Source organism: Solea senegalensis, linkage group LG11 (assembly GCF_019176455.1).
Source record: "Solea senegalensis isolate Sse05_10M linkage group LG11, IFAPA_SoseM_1, whole genome shotgun sequence".
In the NCBI taxonomy this organism is placed as follows: domain Eukaryota; kingdom Metazoa; phylum Chordata; class Actinopteri; order Pleuronectiformes; family Soleidae; genus Solea; species Solea senegalensis.
The window spans coordinates 5,872,794-5,889,778 of NC_058031.1; the positions used below are offsets into that span (position 1 = coordinate 5,872,794).

Sequence of the window (16,985 nt, forward strand, 5' to 3'; positions counted from 1 at the left end):
CGAGGATCCATCCTGCGTGTGAGATCGGCTGCCACCACACTTTCGATTCCTCCGGGGGAGATTGGCATGGTGAGCAGCCCCTCGCTCCAGCCCCCTCCCCTCTCTCCTCTTCCCCGTCTTTGCATCCTCCCCTCATCCTCTTGTCGTTTCTCTCCCCTGTCTGTGGAGGAGGCATGTGAGTCAGGAAGGGGCAGGGCACGTTAGCCAAGGCTGGGGGAGTGGAACTCATACAGCAGGAAAACTAGCATACAAACACACACATTCACACACATGCTCAGTCAGCGTAAGTGACACAAGTGCTGGCTCCATTCAGAGCTCTGAGTTGACTGACTCACTGCTATCCATTAGCCGGTATGCCGCAGAGAAAGAGGAGTTTCACTTTCGGAGCCTATGGAGGGTAAGGAATTCATTCCCTAATGATAATTCACACAACAAAGGAGCCTCTTCACTCATGTTTGTAAAAATCTGAGCATGTGTGTGTGTGTTGGTGTGTGAGTGTGTGTCTCTCTGATTGATGACTGTGCAGATTCTGTGCCTGCACGTCTGCTGTTGGATTGGTCGGAACAGCTTTTTGTCTTGCATGTCTTTCTTTGGTGAGATATTTCTGTGGCTCTAATGTGTAAACACATGCTGTTATGATGCAGTTGCTGCTTGATGGTGAATCAATACGGGGGTTATATTCTGTACAGTTATGCCCGAGGTATCGGGTGTAGGAGTGTAAACAAGATCTGATGACGGTATGACCGGAGAGAAAAGTTAAATTAGATTCAGGTTACAGGAAAGTCAGAGTGAGACTTGGACAGAGGTGATGGAAGGTTGAAGGTGAGCTACATACACAAAATGTATACACTGCTTGTGTGTGCTTTATTTGTGTACATTTATGTGCATTCTGTCGACAGTTAAGTCCGTGTGCTGCACAGCTGAGTGCTGTTTTAGTCTGTATTTGAGTGTCTCACTTCAGACTACACAGATACTGAGCAGCAGACACGCAGTCAGCAAAGCACAATTTTTTTTTTAAACAAACAAAAATGGTCAAAAGGTGAAGGTAGCTTCACCATTAGCTAATAGCTAACAGAGATGTTATTTAAAGCTAGAGTGGACTGTGGAACAATTGTAATATCGTTATTCAAACCAGTGTATGTGAGTTGTTGGTCCAGTGGCTCTTGAAGACTTAATGCACATGCCTTTTTGGTATAACTGCATTCAGAGAAACCATAATATTATTGTTGGTCCTTGATTTTTTATTTTTTTGACAATGTTCTGGAAAAATGTGCATTATTTAGTACAAAAGATGTGGCACGAATGATGGTCTGATACACTTCACATGTGCAACAGGCATTCTGAGCGTCCGATTAGTGGAAGTCCGCTGAATCACCTCTAATGCAGCGAGTGCCGTGCAGTTGCTGTTGCCAGCTGGATTTCTGTTTTGAGTGAATCCACCTCCTCCTGTAGCACTTTGCAGATGTCTTCAAACATTAGGTCTAGGAAAGTAATCTTTCAATCTCTGAAACTCTTAGCCAATATTGACATGCATTTCATTGCTGTCACTGTTTTTCTTTTTTTGTTTATTTGCAGAATAGTAAGTTGTTAAAACTGGAAGGGATCTATATGCAAAATTGATGTGTGGGAAAAACCAATAGAAGTGTCCTCTCTGGATCTGATTGGTCAAAGCCTCCTGTGATGCTACATATTTTGTTGTGAGGCTGTCAACAAAGCCCAGAGGAGAAAGTGTTGTTCATCATCACTATACCTTTACTATCTATACCTAGACCAGACACATTATCTCAAGCTGAAATATTACAATTGTGTATTGTATTAGATTTACGAATGTGTTAGGAATGTGAAGTCCTAATTAAATTTAGGGATTCACTATGCGCAGACTGTATATGCAGATCAGAATCAGCATCTTTTTATTTATATATATATGTATATTTATATATATATATGTATATATATATGTATATATATATATATATATATATATATATATATATATATATATATATATATATATATATATGACATGTTAAAGAAAATTGATCTTTAAACAATTGTACCCGTACTAAAAAAAATAGAAAAATAATTGGGAAACGTGGGTCGATTTTGCACGAGCAGATCTATCAGAATCAGAATCAGATTAAGAATACTTTATTAATCCCCGGGGGGAAATTGTTTTTGTTCCAGATGCTCCGTGCAAAGTGGGATAGAAATACAGCATGATGATCAGCATCTAATGGGTGAACGTGACTTTATGGTTAATTGCATAGTTCACGCCCTGTGATGGACTGGTGACCTGTCCAGGCTGCAACCTCAGCTTTCGCCCTATGTCGGCTGTGATTGGAGGATAAAGCAGTGAATGAACGATGACTAAATGAATAATGTCATAAAGGAGTTGAGGAGTTGAAAAATGAGAGGGTTAATCTCAAGAGGGAACCATGTCCTTATATGTGATGCAAACAATGTACTTTTCTGTTTTCTCTTTTCCACTTTGTACTTGGCATTTGGATAGGTCAGTCTGATCGCTCACATCAGCAGGTGACCTGTAATACACTCCGCCCGCTGTGTCCTATTGGTATTCACTGGAGTAAACACAGGCCTTTTGGTCTTTCTTTGGCACATGCCTTTTAATTTTGGCATCGGACATGAATAGAGCTGCAGTTTTCTTTTTCACTATTACTGGCGGGATATTTTTATGCTGAATGCTGTAATTCCTCCGTCGACTGACCACGATGTCGCAACACAAAGCTTTCATATCCTCTTATTGTCAAGTCTCTTAAGTGCTCCAGCTAATTAAAGAAGAAACTGGCGACACATGCCTGTTGTCACATGAGACATACAGTGTATATCGTAGCAAGTTTACACTGTATTCCTGTTTGTGTGCTCCGTAGCTTACGGTGGCGTTCACCTCACGGTCCATTAAATTATCAAATGAACACAAAGCTGTGACTTGTTTGCTGAATGTTTTCTCAGTAAGCTCAGTGACAAGGCCTTCAGGCAGCCTGAACAATGGCTGAGTGTATAGTTGTTCTTCCATAGGATGAAGAATTTGTGTCAGTCCTGTTCAAAAAACAGCAGCGTGGAAATACCCACACTGGTGTTTGGTTCTCTGGTCAGCTGATTTGAAAATGACCCCCCCACCCCCAAGACAAAACTCTGAAGACAATAACATTGTGTGAATTTATCAGAGTAAAGGATCCTCTAGCTTGTTTTTGTGTCATTAGATGTACCATAATGAAAAAGTGTTTTGTCACTCCTGAAAAGAAAGGGGGAGGTCTTTGTTGATTCAATTTTTGAGTATCTCGTGTCTTATTGTGCACAGAGCAGAGGTTTGCATGACAAAAGGCGAGTACACTAGAAGGCAGGGCTACTTGAGAGGAGGAGGCTATTCAAGTACCTTTCCAAGGGCAGGGGCAAAAACAAACCGGAGATGTAGGGCAACAGGAGGGCTCTTCATTGTTTACTCAGTCAGTTCACCGTGCATATTTACTCTGACATTCACATTCACAATGGAGGTGTATCGGCGAAGAAGAGGAGCGAGCGACTTGATCAGCTGCAGTTAATTATCTAATGTCCAAGGGCTTCCTATCATTAACTTAATTTAGCCCTGATGAAAGAATAATAGAAGAATATTAAGCGATTGTTTTTATTATTATAGTATGTTTTGTTCCACTGTGCTCCACATGACCAGCCTTGGCCTGCTTTAAGATGGTATTGTGAATGAGTTTTTTTCTCTTTTAAAATACACAAACTTAGATGTTTGACTACTGTAGATTTTATCAGCATGTGTACGAATATATATGAGCAGATCACCTGAGCCTGCTCTTTTTTCCATTCTCTAAAACTATTTTCCAAAACATGTTTATCTTGATGCACTCCTGATTTTTTTTTCTTTTTTTTTTTTTTTATCAAACAAACAAGTCCCAGTCAATCACTGACTTATCTAAGTCTGTCAACAGGTCTCTCTGTAAGTTTGCTATGAGAGTGCAGACACTAATACTGTCACTGTAACCACGTCCTTACATCACATTGTCAAAATAACGTGGTTAAAACGATCCACGACGGATAATGAGGGAGATATGGGCAAAATCTTTCAAATAAGTCGACCAATATCAATAATTACCAAGATAAATGTCAGATGACTAATGACCGAGTTATATCCATCACTTCTTTCAGTTACTGTCATCAGGCAGACGCTATGCAGTCTGACTGGCCTGTAAAAACATTTAGAAAAAGTCCTTTATTCCCACTGCAATATCCACCCTGAACAAAATCAAACAGCCACCACACTGCATCTACTGAGTGAAACCAGTCCACTGTTAGGTTTTTGTCTTTTTTTGTCTTTTTGGACAGAAAACAACCGAAACTTGTTAAACACTGAAACACATCTGAGATATAACGGTCACAGCAATTATGCGTCATGTCTCAAAATGTGTTTGAACACGACGTAAACGTTATTGTGATACATAATCAACCTCTATATTGTGATATACAGTACATTGTCATTGCATGTTTGCCCAGCTTTTACCATGACATGTTCAGTCACAGTTCTTTATTTGATTAATGCACAATAATCACAACATCAGTTTATCATTATATTTTTTAGGCTTTTGTCCTCATGAGGCAGAATCTCATTTCTGAGTCTCTGATTCAGGTTTAAGTTAGGTTTGCTTAAGGCTGGGGTCACGCCAAGGTCAGACTACACGTTTAAGCACGATTATTCTCTGATCTGACAGACCTTGGACCAACAGAATGTCCTACATGTTTGTTTTTCAATGACATGTTGTCACATCAGTGATGTTGACCAAGCTGCACACGTGCATTTGTAACAAGTGTAAACAAACTAAAGGGTGAAGCACAAGAGAAGCGACGAATCCACCTCAAGTTCTCTTTGAGGGATTGACATTGTAACCTGTTCTCCGCTCGCAATCCAACACAGCAGGTGTAATTCACACCGCTTTAGACGCCAGTGTTAGTTTATGGTCGTCTTTCTGTGTGTCAGCAGCCAGAGGGGCTGCTCCTCTTAACGTCAACACATCGGCTGTGATGATTGGTGGGGTCGTGTACCATCGTCTAGTCTGTCGTGTGCGTCATTCACGTCACGGCACAAATTTACAGCCCATTTATCACCTAATGCAAATGTCTCATGGAGTGTATGTTTTTTTCAAGTAATAGATTAATTTTGCCTCATAAATATATTGTTAACCCTTAGTGCTCACACAACACAGATCCGTGCCGCAGGTGCACCCTTCGTAATTATACACAGCTCCGTATATGGACATGTGTGTTTATGGGTCACATCTTCAGGCGTTACAAAATGCATTATTCCATCTACTTGTTGAGTTAAGATTAATTTTAAATTGCATATTTAAAATGAATCACTGTGACGTGTTAACAAATTCCACAAATTCAATTTGATTTCAAAAAAATTCTACTCGTTTTTGCTCAGGTGTGTTTAAATAGTTGGTGAAAATGAAAATAGATTTTATTTTTTATCAGATGGCCTATAGGCACTTTATACTGCACATTCTTATATGCCTCTGTTCTCACACTTTTATTTTGAAATATCTATCATTGTGATGTCATGATGGAATATTGTGATATAATGTGGAGCTCATATTGCCCCCTCCTACTGAATACTTGCCCACCCTCCCCCCCCAAAAAAAGACTTATTTTCTTGACTGGCCCCCTACTGACCAGACTAGATGCTCATCAGATGTTTGAGACCCCTGACCTAATGAGTCAGACCAAAACATTGTACAGTCAGACCTTGGCATTGGGCATTAACTAGTCACGGTAAAAGTTAGGGATAGCACTTTGTTGAGGCTGTCCAAATGAATGGAAATCAATGCAGTGTATGTGTGTGTGTTCATACAGTGTCTTACTGTACCATGGCGAAATGAGAACAGTCAGCCACTTTATGCTCATTTCTGTGTCAATAGAGCCTATTCAGCCCATACTGGTTTGACATACAGGATACTCGCTACAGTACATCAGGTCACGTTCAGTATTGTTTGACACGGTTATTTATTGCTACCCTGAACAGTATTTATAGAGAGATTGTTCATTGCTCAAGGCCTTGTTTGTCTCTTTGTGGCTCTATTTTCGGACACTGTCCGGTGCTTTCTGAATGGCTTATTTAAGAGTCAGATGTAGGTGGAGATGTTTTTATATGTTGGCATTAATGTGACCTTATAAAGAATACATAGATCTCATCATGTATTCCTCCTGGCATCAACTTTTCTTGCTGGTTCAGCTGGTACACTATCCTGATCTGGAAAATTAAATGATGGATGGAGACTCTTGTGTTCCTCAGAGGATGAAATTCTGAGGGGATGACCTTCTGACCTTTCCTGTAGCGACCACGGGGCAGGTTGACATTATGAAACATCTGGACAACTTATAGTCTGCTAGAGTGCAGTGACATTTTCTTATGTCTCACACAGAATGATGTTTAATTGGTTTTTGTTTTTTTGTTTTTTTTAAATCCCCTAACTTCACATTAACCACTGCTCAAAACTCCTTTTAGACTTGTTGAACCGGTCACATGTGGACAACCGCAAGTGTGACAAAAAAGCGTCCCGCAGAGAGAGAGAAGTGAGTGAATTAAAGAACTACATGATAAAACTTTTAACCATGAGAAGAAAAGTGTTGAAATGCAACTGAAACTGCAGCGGATCAGACAACGTCAGCTGAGGAAGCAGCCTCCGATGCAACCTGAGGCCAAATTATATTCATGCAGCTCAGGTTCACTGGTTTTAATGCTATGGAAATCAATAATGTTTATTTTGGTTATGCTGTAGTGACCCCGCCTTTCGCCCTGTCAGCTGGGATTGGCACCAGTGAACCCCCCCATGACCCTCATGTGGAGGATAAAGCGGTAGAAGATGGATGGATGCAATGTTTTGAATCGAGTGAAATAAACATCGGGGATGTTGTGCTTCAGCAGTGAATCAATATTATATTATATCTTAAAAAGGAAGGTCACAGATGATTTTTTTCCCCCGTGTTTTATTTGGAGACCATTAAACCCAAACTCTGTGACTCCAGAGGATTTTGTTCTCAGTGGGAGTTTTTCACTCGCGCTGGGTGAACTGGGTGTAACACTGACCATGACTCAACCAAAATTTATTGTAGCCCGAGGGAAGAGAAATAATGTCTGTGCAAGCTGAGTTCTTGGACGGTATTCTTAACATTCATTTCACCACATTAGATATTATAAATGGCCCTCATTTAAAACTCATCTCGTGATACGTGGACGTACAGCGGTGGCCTTGTACTTGCACATACATGCATGATATCCCATTTTCCGTAATGGATGTTAATGTGAGAGGGCTATTCTGGAGTCTATTTACTTTATTTAGTGTTTTGAAATAAAACACACACACAGAACCATTGAACGGCTGCTCTAAGTCATCTTTCAGACATAGTCCCAAGATAATTTGGTCGAAGGGTGTGTTGGTCTCCATCAGGGTTATCTTGAATTCATTTAGTTCTTCTTAGATTTCAGATATAGAGTTTCTGTGTGAACAACAAACCTGTTTGCTTCAAGATGACTCCACTGCTCTGTCTGCTGACCTATTTGCCGTGAGCAGTGTTGCTGACTTAACATATATCACAGACCGCAGCTGAAGTTGGGAACATAGTTTTAAAGTTGATCAGGGACGGGGGAATTACTGCACATGATGTCAGACTCAGCTGAATAAACTAATTGTTGTGTGTCATGGCTGCTAACATGGGAATGACTTAGGATTCTTAGGACTGAGACCCACCCTTTGCCTCCTGTTCTAGTGCTGGTGATTGTTTCCATGGAAACCGGCAGCTAGTACTCAAAACCTATTTGAGAGTGTCGGAGGAAGCATGAAAAACGATTTGTCGACCACAAACTGAACTGCAAGTCTCCCTCATGCCGCGCCGCGTCTGTAAGTGCACCAGTTGTTCTTGAATGTCACAATAAATAAATACATAAATAAAACAACAAGGCAGCGCACAACTGTTGTTCCTGTCCAAATATGAGTCACTGCACACAAATGCATTAGCACGAGCACATTTGTTGGAGCCCACTTTTGTCCGCTCCAACCGTTATTCTGTCACAGAATATCCTTAGTCTTGGGGATAAGACTGAGAGCTTTAACTCAACTCGCTGTTGTTAGCTTTTCTGCTTCTGTCCAGGTCCAGGTCCAGATCCAGGTTTGCGTCGCTAAAGTAATGGAATGTGTTTTCCTTAGGGAAGAGTTAGGTTAGGTTTCCCATTGGTAGGAGAAGGGAGACATGTAGTATTTTAATGATTTTTGAGCATATGACTGACTTTTTTTGTAACATTGTAAATGCAAAATGAAATTCATTCATTCATCTTCTACCGTTTTATCCTCCACATGAGGGTCGTGTGGTGCGCTGGTGCAAAACCCAGCTGACCCTGGACAGGTCGGCAGTCTATGACAGGACAACATAGAGACAAACAACCATCCACTCTCACTCTTAGTGTCCAATTTGCCTAATCCCCAAATCTGCATGTGTTTGGGCTGTGAGAGGAAACCAGAGAACCTGGAGAAGAAATAAAAATATAATCTTCAAAAAAAACAAACTCTCTCCAGTCGAAATACATGTGCTTAAAAATTATTATATATTCTAAAGTAAGTGAGTGGAAATCATTCATTTTTCTTACACCTTAACAGTATATGTGCACTTCTTTAGCTTGTAGCAAGATTTAAGTACAATATTAAGTGTTTATTTAATAATATTGAGCACATTTTGTCCCAGTTTGTTGGTAAGAATGCTCTGTCCTGGTGGCTGCTGTCTTACTGCAAACGTCCTTTATTGTTTTTGGAATTCCAGTTTTTATTCAATCATGCTGACACACCCCGGGTGATTTAATTTCATGGGAATTCTATGAAACCTGAGAGTGGGTGAGCAACACAGGATGAGCTTTAGAGAATGTTATTCTCAGTGATGTGAACACCGCTTTCACCTTCTCACACTCAGCGTTGCAAGACACCAGGCGGCCCATAAGTATTTTGGCTCCCTCCCAAGGCCCAGTATGCATTCCACTTAAGATAGAGCGCTGATTTATCTGCACATCAGTCAGGCTCGCTGAAATCAACACTGGCGGTGGAATTGAGATACCACACCCAAATATCCATCTCAATATCAGGCGACAACCTACTGTTACAGAATGAGTCTGTTGCTTCGTAATTCCACCTCCGGGGTCTGTTTCCTCTCACAGATTTCACAGAAGGAGGAAGCAATAATTAACTTTCATTTATCTCTTGAGAATGTCTCAACAACAAAAGAAGAAGTGAGTGCAGTCATTTTCTTTTTTACTGTTGGTCCTCATCCGTTCTGTCATTTCTCAGAATCAGTGACATTTGGGGATTGTATGAATGAAAACCTAGGCTCCTGCAGTCCACGTGCGGGACACTGAGCTGTCCCTGATGTCTGCGTCGGCACAGTTTATGAGATGTGATGGAGGAAAAAGAAAAGGCACTGCAATTACAGTAGATGTGCTGTGTGAGTGTGCGTGTGGATGCGTCAAAACTGTGCAGTAAAGCGGCTTTGAGTAGCTATCAAAACTATATAAATACTGATCATATGAATGGAAACAGAGGCTCCTTCTGTAGCCTGACTCATGTCTCTGTGGCTAAAACGGCAGCGTGCGTCAGTTCTGACTGAAATATCTCAACACCTGTTAGATTAAATAGCATCCGTGGATCCCAGGAGAATGAATCATAACACCCCAGGTGACCTTTTTCTTTGTGACGATCAGCAGGTGGTCATTTTCGACGTGTTGTAGTGAAATGTCTTTGCAACTACTGGATGCATTTACTACGCAGCTGGATTCAGACATCCATGTTTGCTTTAAGGTGAATTGAATCCACTTTGATGATCTCCTAACCTTCTCTGTAGGGACGGGACGATACTGACACCGATATAATTCAGATACAGTTGTTGCAACTATGAAGCTGTTAACAACACATTTGTGCTGAGTCATAATTCTCCAACTGTGTAACAAATATTGTTCTCCCAGAAAGAGGAAATAAACAGCCCAAACATGACTCAGCTAAAATGCTTTTGCTGATTTTTATTTACAGTTTTACCATCTGTGCATAGTGAAGCATGTGATATAGGAGTTTTGGACTGTATCGGATTTTACATTTTACATTATCTGTCCGATATCCGATCCAGTGATTCTGACCGGTATCGGACCGATACTGATACTGACCGATACCGATTCACATCCCTACTTCTTTCTCGTGACATATTCTTCCAGAAGTGTTTTGACCCTCAAGGTTTTGCTGTGTCATTTAAAATGAAGCATTTACAGGGGTTCTACTCATTTGTTAATTTGGTCAATTCATTTTGCAGCTCTGACGGAGTTTGAAGTTATGAAGTTAACAAACCAAGATTGGAATACATTTAAATAAACTAGTAGCATACAGCAAGAGTTGGTTGATCCTACTTACTGATTTACGTTTAAGTTTAAGTTTAAGTTTAAGTTTAAGTTAAGTGTGTTATGTCAGCGATACGGCTTATATCTAATATCTAATATAACAAGAGGCACTAAAATAAATAATATTCATGTAAAATATGATAATCTCTACAAAGGCATATTATAGTTTAGCAATGTGGCTTGTTACCTTACTTACCTGGTAGTTAAGATACCTTTTAAATTCTATAGAAACAATTGCATATTTTAATAATAGTATTCATAGTATTTGTGTCCTGTTGCCAAGTTCTCACTATCACTGTGAAGGTATTTGGTGCCTCTTGTTTGTTCCTTCCTGGACTAAATATCATTATGCAAAGCTGTCATAGTTGATGGAGCAGAGGTGAAACTTTGCTGTTTGTGTTGATTTCCACCTGCCAGACATGACACTGCTGTGTCCCCTGCTCACACAGTGCCACCTGTTGGCAGACGCTGGACCCTGCACTCTCACCTGATTAGTTGCAAATGCTGCATCATCTGTCTGCTCTTGTAACTTAAGGACAGATGATAGTTTATTCTTGACTGTCAGTGAGGAATGAGCCTCTTACTGCAGATTCAAACCAGGGCAAGATTAATTTTGTCTCAGGAAACTCCAGGCTAGTAATCATCATTTCATCCTTGGACATGCGACTTCAACAGATGGCAGGAGTTATTTCAGGGTAACCCAGCGCTCTCTCATCTCATCATTGTTTCTCTGCACTATTCACACATGCATGTGCAAATGAGACTTTTGCACTAAGATTGATCATGTTTTTAAAAAGCTTGAAGTCAATTGTATTTGTGTCTGAGAAACTGTTTTTTAATAGTCTCTGTGTTTATGTGTTTATTTTTTCAGGGTGGACAAGACATTTTCAAAAGCTCGAAGCATATGGTGAGTAATTCTGTTTCTCCTCTTTTTGTCATTTTGAACAAGGTAAACTAGATTGAGTGTACATCTTCAACAAGGCCGGTTACCCCAGACCTACACCGAGATTCCATGGAAATCTGGTCTGTAATGTCTGTGGAATCCCACTGACAAACAAGCAAAGAACCAGCAATGAAACCTCATCAAGTCGGTGTGTTTACATCATAATGTAGGGGTGGGAATCACAAGGTATGCGATGCGATACGATACATGGTCCACGATACCAATAATATCACGATACAAGGATTCTGTGATAATCAATACATTGCAAGACATTCGATACATCACAACATCTGTCTAACTGAAGAAAACAAAACTTTTTCACGTTTATTCACAACGTTGAGAACAAAAACTCCCTCTCCCTCCCGCTGTAAACTCCCTCTTCTGCAGCCAGCTAATCTCCACCCAAGTTGTCTTCATTCATTTGAGCGGCGCCACCATAAGGAGCCATCTACGCATCGATTATCGTATTGCACGACGATATATCACCAAATCGAGTATAAGAGAACAGTACTTTTTTGAGACTAAAGACACGTGATTATCATGGAAACGATAAGCTATTAGTCCCTCATTTAATGAATACAATCGATTACAGTTCGTGAGGCTTTTAGCGTTCTGGATTGATGTTCAGACTGGCCTCAGAGAGTAGAGTGTAAGTAAGATGAATGAACCACTAAAAGGCTCCAGCAGATGGGCAGCACTGTGGAGCCATGTACCTGGCTCATCCTGCCATCTCTGCAGTGCTGGCAGGAATGAAGTACTGCTGTGTGGCATGAGGAGACAGGCAGAGAGGTGAGCATGCACGCCTCCCGCCTCTGCGGATACACCGCTCTGGGTCTGATAGATTTAGGAGCAGTGGCATAAATGTCTGGCCCTGAACTATCGCTGTCTGACTGCTAAACAGTGCACCGCTGCAGCATCACCGCGCCGTTACTCAGATACAGGAGGATTTTTCTCAGCGACGAGGCCTGCGTTCCTCTGCAGTGGCTGGGCTTGTTTGCAGAGGCTTCAGACTGACTATCGTTCTACTGCACTGCAACAAACTGCAACCTCGTACTAAAGGAGAAGCCGAGGGACCGTGCCGGGAAATAAAGAAGAGGATTTGAAGGAGATAATAACAGCACAGGAGATGAGAGAACTGTGTGTTTGTGTGTGTGTAAAGAGGAAGATAAGGGATGAAGGAAGTGAGGGGATGTGACTGGAATAAAAGGGAAGAGAACGTTTTAGTGCGGTATCTGCAAAACAAAATGCATATGGTGTTTTTGCAGAGTCACACTTGTTCCTCACAGGAAATCATTCCTAGCCTTTGTGACTTTGTGGTGTTAGGATACAAAAGCAGGCAAACTGCAGATGTTTCACTACATTAAGATGACTTTACATTAAAGACCTGCAGAGCACAAGGCAAAATCTTAGAAATTACAACGTAGCAAAAATTTCCAAGAGCAAAACAACCCGAGAGCAAAATGCCGTGCTCACCTTTTCGCATCGGAAGGCCAAGAAAGTTCTGGTGAGTTTCTTTTTTAATCTGCTTTGAGATGGTGTGGATGATGCCTGCATGTGCTTAAAGATTTGGAGACAATACACCGCTCATATTAGCGATGGCGCCTAACCTGTGTCACGTCTTCAGTTTCAGCAATTGTTTGCTTTTGATCCCTCAGCTCAACTCTTGTCCTTGATTAAGTGCAAAATGATCATCACTGTGGGTCAAACACAATAAAAAACCCTGTGCTCTCTCTGAGGGAGGCCTGCCTCTAATTGGATGTAATCCTGTCTTCCTAAGCTCCCATGATGAGAGGAAATGGGAGAGTGTGGGGCTAGTGTGGATAATGGTTTTTACTAAGATGTTGTGTAAGACCCTCCCCCCTCCTCCTCCCGCTGCCTCACATACAAACATACATATATCCAGACACAAAGTGCTCTCTGCCTCTCAGTCTCTGGAGCGTGATGGATTATTGTTGGATTACTGGAGCAGCCTGTCCATTGATTAGCGTCCTGCTCATTCTTTAATACAACCTGGCCACTGATCCCACTGTTTTCATCATGCCTGAGCTCACTCAACCTACATGCAGCACAGGTGAGCTGTTGTGAAACACCCATATGGTGTGTGCTATTTGTTTTTGTCATCCAGCAAAGGAAGAATCCAGGCTATAGATGTTGACCTACATCCTGCATGTTTTTTGGTTTTTTAATTAGTTTAAAAAAAGAGCCAGAAATATTTTGTAAAAGCTGCATCTCTGATAGAGATATTATATTATATTATATTATATTATATTATATTATATTGTATTGTATTGTATTGTATTGTATTATATTATATTATATTATATTATATTATATTATATTATATTATATTATATTACTTGGCTTGCCAGTTCAAGTCCTCACCAGGTCTCTCTTTGACCCCAACCCCCATTGCTCCCTTGGCGCTGCAGTGAAGGAATTTCCCCTGCGGGACTGATAAAGGACTATAATTAATTTAATTTACTCAGTTAAATAAATCAAACAAGTAATCAAACTATAAGAAATACAAAGTAATAATAATAACAAATCTAATTCAAAATATACACACTTTGTGATTCAGTTGCTCATTTAATTTTCATAAAGCTCTTAAAATTCTAGGCATACTTTTTGTCCAGCTTGTTTCCATTACCACCTACTGTATGAGGTGTCACTGTAAACCCTCCTCTGTTTGTGTTCACTGATTTCCCATGAGATGTCACTCTGCATCAGCAGAGCCTGCGCGGCCCTGGTGTCACTTTGCCCGTGCACACTCATCTGTGTATGTCAACGTTGTCTGGAAAAGTGGACATTATGGGGAGAGCGGGGCCGTCAAAGCGGCTCAGACGAGACTGTCTCTCGGCGAGTCTCCTGCTGTCTGACTAAATATAGCAGCAGAGTGACAAGCTCGCCCCTGGTTCTACTTGTCTGAATAATCCAAAATCCTAACGTGTCATCCATCACCGAGCACAGGCACAAGTTGTCGTAAAAATAAAAACGCGGTAGCTCAGATGACAGCAGACTGTCGAGGGTTGAGACGACTGTCGGGGAACTTTTGACACTACTTCGACTTTATCTGATTATTGCAGCTTTCCTCTGGCAAAGTTGTTCTTACAGCTTTTCTTTGCAGCTGTAACGTCTTATGGTATAAAAGACAGGTGTTTGAGGGTAAATCCTTGTGTGTGAATTTGAGGATGTCCATTGAGGAATGTTTTTACTTGTCCCGTCACACAAAAGATGGTTGAGACCAGTATCTCTTCACGTCCTGCTCTTTAACCAAAGGGTAGGACATTCTCGCCTGATCAAAAATCTGTGTATAATGCTGCTGCTGCTGCTGCTGCTGAATGCACCCGCGGCTCTTATTTCAAACACAGTGGAGGACAAAATGATCCCTCGGTGTCCTCCTTGTCTGCTCAAAAGCCACATCTGCATTACTGTGATTTCCCCTGGGGGCCAAGGTTTCCAAGGAAAACTGGACACTGAAAAATTGTGGGAGACAAGCAAGCAGGGAGGAGATCATGCTTTATTCAGAAACACCTGCTGCACCTTACCTTTTAATGCATACTGAATGTGGCCCACCGTCGAGGGAGGTGTTAGCTGTTGAGAACCAATCAAGAAGTCTCCTCGTGCATCAGGTCCTGGAGATATTTCATTATTTATCATTCTGTATTTGACTGCACAGTCGTGTGCTGCCGCCTTCAAGTGAAACTAGTTTTTTGTGTCTTGATAAGAAACACTGGATTCCCATATATGTTCGTCTAAAAGGACTTTCAGGGGTAGAGTTCCCTTGGGAACATACTGCCTCTCAGACTTTATCTGCTATTTGTCCAGTATTTGCTTTTACCTGATTATAGAGCCAATAACTTTTATGGCTCAAGGACAAAAAGGCCAGAGTGGATAAAGTCATGTTGAATTTTTTTCCCTTTTAACTTTCCCCTGGCACACAGTACAACAGCTAAATATATATATATATATTTTTTTTGTATCTTGTACATAAAGCATTTTTGAGTGGAAATCAGATCTTGTTGTCTGGAAAGATTGCTTCTGAGGCGGAGAGTGCAGCCACATACAATCTTTCCCCCATTTGTCTGAGTGCATGGGGGTCAGCCTGAGGGGGTCGGGAAGGACGGCTCAGAACAAGGTTCTATTTATGTGATAATTCTCAGCACATGTGTTCCTTGTATCTCTTGACTGTCGGAGAACTGGTGGCAGGCGTGGCAGCAGGTGCTGTCGCCTCATGACAGATTTGGAAAAAAAAAGGAAGAAATCATACAGGGCACCGGCTCCATTATGTCTGAGCACTTCAGTGTTATCACTGTAATAAATATTGACACAGGAGGACACAAGATCGCTGAGCAGGTGTTGCTGCGGTAGTCTTTATATACAGTACATAAATACAAAATGTTTGCATGACTGGCGACAGTGCTTATAGATTAATTGAGGTCAAAGTAGTTGTGGTAGTAGTAGGTAAGGAGGTGGCTGTTGACTTGGAGGTGAGATCAAAATATGTTAACCCCTTAACCCTTTGCCTATATTAACCATCAAAGAACCAGCAATTATCCTGTGAGTAACTGCTTTTTTTTTACTGCACGTTAAAATGTTGTTTATTTAAAGAAGAAAAAATGATTTAGAAAGAACTGTAGTTATACACGAACACTAGAATTTGAACAGTTTAACAAATATTCAAAATAACATTTGTTTGAGTTATTGTCTCAATGTCCAAAAACAGGCCAAAAAATGTAAACTATGTACAGGCGTTTGTCCAACTCTCTCCTCTCTGGTGACAAAGACACTGATTTGCCGACTTCCTGCAACAGTGCAAGTGAAACTAACCACATGTTGGCTTTGACTTGCAACTTCTCAGCTTTCAGAAACCGCTGGAATTTTTCCGATAGCACAAACCGTTGCATAATTGCGGTAAAAAATTTGTCTGCGATACACTCGGTGTTAAAAGGTTAATTTTCATTTTCCTTTTCTGTTTTTAGCCACACAAGTTGCCTGACCCTACAGACATGGCATTTTCGGTACACTTCTCTGTTCTCTGACTTCACTTCAAGTGAGGTAGTTTTTTTAGTGAAAAGTTGATTTTGCATAATATGTCTCCTTTAAATGGGAAGGTAGCCTGCTGCATGTTTACACTTTTTTTACCATGATATGTTAATATTTACAATAAAATTATTGCCGTGTGATTGACCTAGTTTACATCTCCGTTCAAAACAACACATTTAAAATGATTATTACAGGGACCTAACCAGTCACAATCACAGTCACAGTGGGGGCGCAGGTGCACTGCAGTGAAATCGTAGCTGGGCGTAAAGTTTCCTCTGAAGTTAGGAAGCAGGCGGCGCTCCTGCTTTGCCTTGCAAACAAAGTGCGGGCTTGATTAAACACAGCCACTTTGTTTACGAGAGACTGGGGGACGGGATTCAACAGATCTGAAAACAGCAGGGGAGCTGACAAAGCCACGACATCCAACACTGACAATTTATTATAGTCATGAATGATACATGATATATGAAGTGTGTGGGACCTAAAAACCTAGTTAGTAAGATACGAGCTAACAATACAGTAAAATAGAATATATTTTCCACATTATAAAATCAT

At 40.9% G+C, this 16,985-nt stretch overlaps 1 protein-coding gene across 11 annotated transcripts in view; it reads left to right on the top strand.

Annotated features, from left to right (window-relative positions):
* Window positions 1-251: 251 nt before the first annotated feature.
* Window positions 252-16,985, top strand: part of rap1gapa (RAP1 GTPase activating protein a) — a 44,922-nt gene continuing 28,188 nt past the window's right edge. For 4 of the 11 annotated variants that reach the window (XM_044037957.1, XM_044037941.1, XM_044037946.1 and 1 more), the window contains exons 1-2: window positions 256-397; window positions 11,316-11,351. In XM_044037957.1, coding sequence (XP_043893892.1) covers window positions 354-397; window positions 11,316-11,351 — 80 coding nt within the window. In that variant the 5' untranslated portion in view covers window positions 256-353. Of the gene's footprint in view, window positions 398-11,315; window positions 11,352-12,322; window positions 12,892-13,316; window positions 13,459-16,985 lie in introns of those variants that run through there. The other 7 variants (XM_044037940.1, XM_044037945.1, XM_044037948.1 and 4 more) reach the window with 5 other exon arrangements.